The sequence below is a fragment of the Acyrthosiphon pisum genome, chromosome A1 (genome assembly GCF_005508785.2).
Source record: "Acyrthosiphon pisum isolate AL4f chromosome A1, pea_aphid_22Mar2018_4r6ur, whole genome shotgun sequence".
Lineage (NCBI taxonomy): Eukaryota > Metazoa > Arthropoda > Insecta > Hemiptera > Aphididae > Acyrthosiphon > Acyrthosiphon pisum.
Window position 1 is genome coordinate 16345674 of NC_042494.1, and position 10914 is coordinate 16356587.

The 10914-nt window shown below is 27.9% G+C and overlaps 1 protein-coding gene across 1 annotated transcript in view; it reads right to left on the reverse strand.

Annotated features, from left to right (window-relative positions):
• Positions 1–10914, reverse strand: part of LOC100572041 (tudor domain-containing protein 1) — a 31502-nt gene that overhangs the window by 19662 nt on the left and 926 nt on the right. Inside the window, exons 2-13 of the mRNA XM_008186140.2 lie at positions 10034–10141; positions 9821–9968; positions 9605–9766; positions 9337–9527; positions 9162–9275; positions 8903–9047; positions 7330–7539; positions 7075–7271; positions 6202–6315; positions 5753–5891; positions 5508–5681; positions 5247–5440 (exon numbers count right to left, since the gene is read on the reverse strand). Of these exons, the coding sequence (XP_008184362.2) occupies positions 5247–5440; positions 5508–5681; positions 5753–5891; positions 6202–6315; positions 7075–7271; positions 7330–7539; positions 8903–9047; positions 9162–9275; positions 9337–9527; positions 9605–9766; positions 9821–9968; positions 10034–10141 (1896 nt within the window). The remainder of the gene's footprint in view (positions 1–5246; positions 5441–5507; positions 5682–5752; positions 5892–6201; positions 6316–7074; positions 7272–7329; positions 7540–8902; positions 9048–9161; positions 9276–9336; positions 9528–9604; positions 9767–9820; positions 9969–10033; positions 10142–10914) is intronic.

Genomic DNA, 10914 nt, shown 5'->3' on the forward strand with positions numbered 1-10914 from the left:
AAAAAAATGTCTACCGGAAAGTCAAATTTTTAAGAGGGTTTGAAGGCATTTTTACAAGATATATTCACTCGATTTCTCATGTAGCAATTTTGTTATTTAAGCTGTAATTCAAAAACGAATAACTGTCGATACATGAAAATTTCAGTGAATATTTTTGTATTTTCATTTTCTATACACTACAAAATGTTGACTCTTTTTGAGCTGTTTATGGTCAGTTTTTAATTTTTTTTAATTTTCAATAACATTTTATTAGTTGGGTAAAAATTTCACGAAAATGTAATACAGTAGATTCTTAATATGTCGAACATCGCTATCTCAAATTTTCGTTATATCGAACTACTTTGAATTCCCCTTTAAACTACTATTACACTTAATAGTGTTTTGCTCTCGATAACTCGATATAAAATTAATCGTTTTTCGTTATCTCGAGTTCACAAATAATATTTTTGTTACGGTTAACATAGGAATTGTGCAGTACATTGCATACATTGTGCAGGCAGTGCAGTATAGCGATTGTGATTTAGCGCGTTGGTAGTCACGTTTATAGTCTTTCATAGTTTGTTTGTTCGTTTGTACAGCTCATAATCACGATATTGAATTAAGTTCCATTAAAGTACATTTTTTACGACCTAATACAACTATACTTCAGCTCATGGACCAAGGCGTTATACAGAATTTCAAAATGTTTTATAGAAAAGAAATAATCAGACAGTTAGTCAATAATATCGATAACGACGAATCATTTTCTATAAACATACTCGAAGCTATAAGAATGTCTAATAAGGCTTGGAGAAGTGTAACACCAGACTATATTAAATTGCTTCATAAAAGCCGGTTTTGAAGACGGTGATATAGTTGCATTGGATAACTCAACTACTATTTCTGATGATAAATGGAATTTTGTTGCTGATCATCTTAATTTAGACGACAAAAATTTTTCACATTATGTGGAAATGGACAATAATGTACATGTATGTGGAACATGGACAGATAACAAAATTTTATCAGAAACCATAGAAAATACCAGCGAGAGTGAAGACGAACCACAAAATGAGGAGGAAGTCATTTTTACCCAAGTAACAATTCAACAAGCTAAAGATGCTTTAAAAACACTAAGGAATTTTGTTGAGACTACTACAGGTATGGATGATAAGGCTTTTTCTGCATTAAATAATTTGGAAGACGTTGTGGCAGAAAGAAGTAATATGAAGCAAACCTTAATGACAGTTTTTTTTAAAGAAAAATAATTTATTCAGTCATTTCAGTATTTTAATTATTCAAATTTTAGTCTATTTTAGTCATTTGTATTATTTATTATTCATATACATTATACAACATACATTTATATTAGTTTTTTTATTATTCAAATTATGTATTTTAGGCATTCGTATTATTTATTATTCATATAAATTATACAACATACATTTATATTAGTTTTTTTATTTTTTAATAAAACTCGATAACTCGAAGTTTTCGATATCTCAAACTTTTTTCTGTTCCCCTTGAGATTCGACATAACGAGAACCTACTGTACAATGAAAAATATTAAAAATGCACATGCACAGTTTTTTTTTTATAATCATTTAAAGTTTGAATTTTGACAACATTTATCAAATTTAGAATTTAATAATTATTTTGTAGTTACAAATTTATAAAATGTTCAACTTTTATAGATAAGGATTGAAAATTTAAAACAAGGTTCTGCGTAAAAAGGTAACCTATATATAAATTATTTTTTTCACAATAACATCATTAATTATACCTAGTAATATCATGGGCTGACTAACTGTCTTCGCTCAGAATCGTTTTTCTTATACAATGATATTATATCATTGAATTCAAATTTAACACCACCATATATTACAGTGACCCACTGTAACCTACTGTATAGCAGAGGGACACCCACTTGACACCTTTTTTTAAATTCGAGTACATTGTCGTCTTGTTGTGCCAGATTTTCGAAGACATCATGGTTGAAATTAATAGCGTGTTCCACCATACCACACTGACTACACCAGTTCATATTTTTATGTACCATCGGCAAAATTAATGTGCACTGAGTGGACTTTTTATGTTTCACCTCAATGCACTATGCCAGTTTTTTGCACTCAGTGCAGTGATAGTTGCATGAGATCTTGGCACTCGTACGCCTTATAATTATCATGATAAGTACCAGAGTACCCATCAAATATTTGATATCTTTATATATCAGTGATAAGTATTGATTTTTTGTTTCATCTACAACACTTGCACCAGCCTGGATGATTATCAGTGTAACCTGGGTGCAACAGTGCGGTATGGTGGAAAACGCTATTAGTTTCTTTATCGTTACATAAAACAACACACCACATCGCAGACGGGACATGGTATTTTACGCCAATTTTGTAACTTGTGATTTGCGCCACAAAATAGGTACATTTAATACGAACATGTGTCATGCCATGACAGAAATGGAATATACAATCTGAGCCACACTTTTAACTTCAATTGTTGGAATTCACCAGCTGATAAATTGTAATAAATATATAAAGACTACAGACAAAAGAAAATTGATAGAAAAAGCTGTTTTGTCCTTAAGGGGAGGATTCGATACCGTGATTTTCTGTTTTTGTCAAACGCACATGCGACATAAGATTTTAGACTGGTTCTTTGCCAATCATACCAATTGATCTAATAAACCGATAAGAATTCTAAAAACAGATTTTTTAATTTTTCATCAAGTCTACTTGAAATAGACTTTCCCACATTTTTTGATTTTTTGATTTCAACTACTCCAAAATTAAAATACGACAATTTTTAAATACTCTTTTTTAATATGACATTTATAGGAATTTCGGGAATAATATCAAACATGTGGTAAAGTCGATTTTAAGTAGACTTGACGACAAACTCAAATCTGTTTTCAGAATTCTTATATCTTCAATAGATCAATTGGAATGTTTGGCAAAAAACATGTCTAAAATACTATGTCGCGCATATGTTAGACAAAAACATAAAATCACGGTATCAAATCCCCTTAAGTTACAAGTATAAAAAAAAGTTAATAAGCTAGGTACACATTATAAGTATTATAGGTAGGTATTTAAATTTTTAGGTATTATTAATCATTTATTATGTAACATTTATTTAAGGCATGTAAAACATGAATAACGTGAAAAACAATTTACTGGACAATGAATAGGTCTAGGACCTAACTTTTAAGGTCGTCACACACTGCAGCGGTTACAGTAAAATTCTTGTCTTGGCGGTGGCAGTGAATTGTGACCAACGTAATTTTGCTGTTACCGCCCCAGCGGCAATCGCCACCGCTGCAGTGTGTGGGGACCTTAATTATAAAATTACTGATTTTTATAGGTATATTATTATTTATTACTAACAGAAATTTTACTAATTTAATATACATACAGTACGTATACTTATTGTATATACTATGTACTATGTATTATATATTTATTTTACTTTATGTACATTTGATGATTTACTATAATTTTAACTATTAAAATGAACTTGATTGATTGATGATAAAAAATATAATATATCATTAATCAGTTTAAAAAAATGTTTAGTTATTTTAAAATGGCACAATTTTGTAGATAGGTACAAGATAGTCCAGAATACATAACGCTCTTTTATTTAGTTTTATGTGGTGCAAATTACCAAAATAAATTTTTTAGGGTGGTTTTTGGCGCAAATTGTATTCACTGTCGCAGACAATATAATGGTGATATAATATAATGGTGTCCCAAAAAGGACCTTAATATTACATAGAATCATAACCATGCCGGCATGCCAGTTATATAAATATAAATATATTTTTAAAAATCTATTCATCTTATTCTCATCATTTAACTGTATTGTTCTAATTGAAACAGATGGCATAATATAGAATTTTATGAAAAATAATATATTTTTAAAAGAATGAAATACCGTTTATCTAATGACGAGAAAACTGTTGGTGACGTGACTGGTAATAAATTGTGTAAATGTCTTCCTAGTGTACAGGTATCATATACGTAATAATATCGACCCTTGCGGCACAAAAAAGTATGAATAAAGAAAGAAAAAGAAAAGAAGTCGATACATTATATTAGGTATTATTATATTATACATTTATTCATGAAACGTATGGTGCAACTCAGGAGGAAGTGGCGATATCATAGGTACATAATTTATGTTCCCCAAAAGTTTTGGAGATGTGAATGATGAACCACACGTACCATTTATTATTACCAATTAATTCCATTTTAGAACGCAAACGGAGCCAAATAAATAATATGGATTTTAAGTATATAGCACGTTGTAAGCAATGCATAGGTACAAATCGGGGGCCCCCACAGCCCCAAGCCCCCGAACATTTCCTGAATTTTTTTAAGCTTATTCAATATTATTAATTATTATATACTATATTATTATATACTATTAATAGGGCTTCAGCCCCCCCCCCCCAAAATCTCAAACGCTATTTGCGCCTACTATTCAGTAGTACACTAGTATATATTATGTTGCATAATGTTTGAGGTGTGGACTACATTACTATAATGTTATGTAACACATTAATCGTTCATTTATCGAAAATGTATAATTAATGATGTATTTAAAGAGATCGGTGGCGGACAGTTATTTCAGCCAAAAGTCAAAACCAATGTTACTCCATCATACTGATCGACCTAGTAATGCGATAATACTTTTTAAAATTGATTTGAATTCATTACGTCTACTTGAGATCGGTCAGTCCACTTTTCTCAATTTCACTCCCCCACAACAACTATAAATTTAGTTTGACTATTTTTAAATTTCGAAATTTTACATGCGGAAACGCCCTGCTATTTTTTTTATACACTCATAGTTCACACACACTAAAGATCACTAATTACACACACATTTACAAGATCTGCAAGAATACAATTTGAAAATTGCTTAATTCGAACTCCTTAAAAACTGTCCGCCACTCTTAAGGGGGAAATCGTTAATTAGGGTAATAAAACACATTTAGTGGGGAGAGGAAAAATGTGACAATTTATTAGCCCGTGAAGCCCCGTTGTAAACTAAAACCAAATCAAACTAGATAACTTTAAGTTAAGATAGAAAATTAAATTAACTTAACTTAGTAAAAAAAGTTTTTCAGTTACAATATTTTTAAATCATATTTTGATTTACACAAACATTTACCAAGACGTATAATTAACATCAATCAACTATTTCTGTAACCCAAACAAACATCATTGTTTGAAAAAAAAAAGATTTACCTGTTGTAAGTGTTCTGGAATTTCCACAAAACTATTTGCTGACACAATATCTTTAGTGCCTAAATCAAATAAAACTACTTTGTATTGATTTTCGTTCAACTTTTCTTCAACAACACCCCTATTAAATGAATTATCAGTAGACGATCTGATACCAAAAACTTCACCTACAACTGGATTTCTGGTAATAGGTTGTGCTGTAAAAACAAGAAATTCTGTTTATGTATACCAGACAACTGTTTTTTTTTTATTTTTAATACTTACAAGTCAAACAATAGACAGAAAAGTCTTTTAAAAACTTATCCACTTCGGCTTTATTGAAAGGCACACTGATATAAATATCCTTTAAACTGATAAACGCGTGAATAGTAATTATGCATTTGTTTGTCAACGGTGGTATAAGGGGGACAGTGATGTCGTTAGATATATACTTCATACCTAAAATTCAAATTATATAAAAAAATTATAAACATTGAAATAATAGGTATGTTATATAATTAAAGACTTACCAGAAGTAAGTTGCAAAGAATTATTGATAATGGTATTATCCACTGTGGTGCTGTCCACGTTCAATTCATTTAAATGATCTATGACATTTTGCTTTTGGCTAATGACAGTTAACTTTACTTTAGTTAAATCTTCAAACTCCTATATTAAACAATAATTCATTGAGTGATATAACGAAGCAATAAATAAATTAATACATTTATTTGATATTTATTAAAAAGTACAACTGCCACTAGTGATTGTTAATAGACAATTTATCAACAAGCCAATTAGACATCAACTTCAAAAATCTTCAAATTATGTTTTTAATGAAGGGCTATAATATTACGTTGATAATAAAACAATTTATATATCAAAAGCTTACCCACTAACAAGGAGAAATCATAAGATCTGCTAACTCTTACCTGAATTTTAAATAATAAATAAAATACAAAGTAAGTTTTTTACTTACTATTTTCATTGGTTCACTGAGTAACATAAGATTTTCTAAATAACTATGGCTTTCTGAATTAAGATTTTCAAAATTTGCACCTTTGAGCCCAACTAGAGTGATAGTTGGAGTAACCTACAAAACATTGAGTACAATAATAATATTAATAAAATAAAATACAATCTATGGTGATTCAATTACCGAGCTTTCGATAGATAAAATACTTTAATGTATAATTGTTTGAATTAAGAGTGAAATTTGAAAATTTCAACTAACATGGTATTATAATGAAAGTTACTAACTAGGTACAGGCTGATCTTATTTCAAAAATTATTAATATTTTTTAAAGTACTTTTATATTATAACTAAACAAATTTAAGAAAAGAAATTACTTTTTTAATATTTTTTTTTATTTATACATGGGTAGGACATGTAACTTTTATTTCATATTTTAAAGCTAAAAAATTATTAGGAGTATTTCACGAGTAGTAGAGATTGCGTCTTTGCAGGTAATCCCCGTGCACTAATCTGCTAATCTAAATTCCAAAATCTTACAACTTGACCAAAATTCAATTTTTATAAATCTTGAAATTTAAAAATACATGTATTTCAAAAGAAAAAAGTTGAAAAATAGTAAAAAAAAGTCACCCAATTTAAAAAATTAGAAAAAATAAAATTGTTTTTCAAATACATTAATAGTTTTAAAAATAAGAAATATAATTTTCTACAATACAAATATCACTCAATTTATAAAAATGTAATTTTTAAACCAAAACAAAACATCAAATTAACATTAAAAATAAGACAAAATGATTTTATCAATAAAATTTCTTGAGATTATTCAATAACAATATGAGTTACTTAATTGTAACTAATAATGTAACTTAAATTAACCTGCTGTAGTTGTATAGGCAGCGGAACAATATTGGCAATATTCACACTTTCTTCAAAACCATAATCAATAAAAATTGTTTCATAAGTATTTTCATCAGTTTTTTCAACAATTTTTGCTCGATAAAAATATCCATCAACTGAACTTTTAGCGCCTACAATTTCATTTAATTCTGGAGATTTACTTTTCGAAGTATTTTCTATAAAATATGACATAATATTAAACAACAAAATCATTTCCTAGGATTAAGTACTGACCTGAGATACAATAAGTATTGACGCTTTCAATAAGATTTTGAAATTCAACATTATTATCTTCAAGTTTACGGACAAAAATATTATACGAATCAATATATGACGTAATAAAAACAATGTCCCCGTTTTTCAATATATTAGTTACATCACACAATTTAGATTCTCTAACCTCGGATGCTTTATGTATGTCTGGTAACTCCATTAACTCTTCTTCTAATAAAAAGTTGTATTTTAATTTCGATTGGTGATTAAATACTATGCACAAAGAGCATGCATTAACTATGGATTAACTACATAAATTAAAAGATTTGACAATACAAAAAATAAAACAGATTGCTCATAATATTTATTCGGTCACAGTATTTCATTACTCACTCTACCAGTTATACATATTTTAATTTTTAATTTTGTAAATACCTGTAATATCTTCTACAGAAAGATATCAAGTATTACATAAATAATTAACAATAATTGATTACAAGTATTATAGCATACTGTCTTCAAATTAAAATATGTTGTCGATGGCCCACAAATTTTTGTCAGGCCGCAATCAGGCAACACCTGATTGTCAAACCCCTTTCCCCCTAATAAACTATCTGTATACATGCCACGAAATATTGCACACACTCCTGCGCACAAGTTAGCCACCAATTACGTTTCTTTACTTGAAGTATAGATAGCAATTTTTAGGTTCATAAAAATTGAAATTATTATAAATATTAAGCTCATAAAAAGTAATAACCTTTAAACTTGAAAATATAATGCTAAATAACCCATTAATTTCACATTAATTAAAAAAGAAATTTAGTATGTTAACAGTTAAGTTAATGAAAAGCCAAAAGTAACTAGTTAAGTTAAAAAGTTCATATAAAATTAACTTATTAACTTAATTTTAACTTTTTAACTCGTTAATGCCCAGCCTTGCAAAATTGTGCTGTTATATGTTTGTAAGATGTTGATACAATAGATTTTATCAAGCAAATAAACTAAGTCAACAAAAAAAACTCTCACGCCTTGCCTCATCATTGGTATGTCGAATTTTGACAACTTTTTTTTTTAACTGAAAGATGGAGAATTTTTTTCAGGTTGGATCAAATCCTGAATTTTTTTATTTTTATTGAAACTGTGATAGAAAATACGTTAAATAACAAATATTGTGCATTAATCAAATACATATTTTAGCTTCTATAACTATAATTTTGAAAATCAGGCATGCAAAAAATATACAGAACCAGACTATTATATAGGACGTGATAGTTTTTTCTAGGTATAAGACATGTTTTTTTACTAAAAAAAAACTGGCTTCAACGCCAGTAACAAAAAAAAAAGAAAAATTGTTTGTTGTCAATTGTCATACTATATCAAACTTAATTATGCTGATCTATTTAAGATGTTAGAATTGGAATTCAAACGTTTAACTGTAAGAATCTCTTAAAGAGTTTGAGAACCCATTCCTACATTTGCTATATTATGTACTTTTCAATCTTAGACTTTACAGTATACAGATATCATTTTTAATATTTATTATTTTAGAATGCCTTCAACAATGCATAAACAAAAATTGTTATAATTATACCTTTTACATGTTCATCTTCAACAATCGTGTTAGTTGTAGTACTGCTTTCATCCTTTAGAAGTTTATTTAAGCTTTCAGCAACATTTTCATTATTTTTAATTACTACTAACGTAACATCTTTAATAGGAAATTGATTATCAAAATCCTAGAAAAAATTTGAATATTAAAAAATGTTTCCAAAACAATTACATTTAATGTTGTATGATAAATTATTAATATATTTATATCTTTAGCTACAGAATATTTAAATAAATCTTACTATTGACAATGGCTCATACGTTGATAATAAGTTAGTAATATAATTTGATGCTTCGATGGTTAATGAATGAGACTTAATACCTTTAAGATTAATTTCCATAACAGTTGAAGGAACCTAACAAACAATACACTGAATAATGTTAACTTATAATGAACTTTAATGGTTAATATATTACCATAAAATCTGTGGGAATTTCAAATATTTTTGACAAAGGTACGTTATCTTTATCACCAAAATCAATAAACTGTATTGAATAAGTAACGTCATCAATTTTTTTTAAAACTTTTCCCCTATAAAAACTATCATCTAATGTAGACTGAGCTCCAACAATTTGACCAATTATCAAAGGCCTATTAATTGGTTCAGCTAAAATAAATATTGAATAATAAAATAAATTACTTAGTAAATATTAATTTGTAATTTAATTTATTATTTATATTTACCTGATAAACAGAATTCATTAACCTTGTCCAATAAATTATGAAATTCGTCATTGTAATCTTCAAACTTCCTAATATACATTTCATTCATATTGACAAAAGCCGTCAAACAAACTATACTGCCCGGTTTCAAGGTATTAACATTACATTCTACTAAAGATTGATCTAAAATTAATGTAATATAATAATAGCGAAACCTTTTAATGATTTAATTTAAACCTGATTTGAACTCTTCATCAATTTCAATCAAATCATTTATATTTATTTCCTTGATATTTTCAAACATTAATTCCTTTAGACGATCATTTACACATTCATTATTTTCAGTTTTTAGTATTACTTCATTTGTGTTGTCTTCTATCATGTCCTATTTTTTACAAAACTTGTTGAGAAAACGATGGTACAATAATTATTAACTCAAAAACAATTTACTATTATCAAGGTATCCTCAGAGATCAAAGTGACATATTCACGAGCTGCCTCATTTAATATACTAGATGAAACATTTTTCAGTTTAACCAAAATAGTGGTAGGAATCACCTAAAAATAATGATACAACATAAACATATAATATTACTTTTCTGATGTAATCATTCTTTTAATAAAATCCATCAATTAAATTAAACCATATGAAATATGTATGATATACATTTGAAAAAGTATACTGTATACGGATCACATAATATGATCATTATATTTCTTGATTTTCAGAATCTTACAAATTAAAATATTATAATTTGAATTTTATTTCATTTTATACAATATAAATTTAATTTAATTCAAACAAACAAACATAGTAAAAATATTTTTAAGACTTAAAAATTGATTATACAGCTTAGATTTTAAGAGATGGATGCATTGATTTTGCAATGGTGTTTTTTTTTGTGTCTGTGTACACAATTTGATTACACAAGTAATCAAAGTAAAGCTTCAATTTCACACAAATCATACGCAGAAGCCACCAGAAATCAAAGTCCACATCCCAATCAAGTCGGCGAAATTTTTTCTAGTTTCATTTCTAATTTGAAATCACTAATTGATCCCCTCATCTCCCTCCTCTCCACTGTACTAAATTCACTGATTGCTAAAGGTATTATTTCTCCATAATTATCTCCGTCATACCAATTACTGCTCATTATAATTTATCACACATTTACACTCCACTTGGGAGATAGTAAATATAAAATAAACATAATCTGTCACTATTAAAATGGTCATTCACGTGCTGGGTGTTACCACTGGGTAACTCCCCCATAATCATTATATCCATGGTACTTGGTTTGGAATCCTTTTAACTCATCAAATTAATGTAC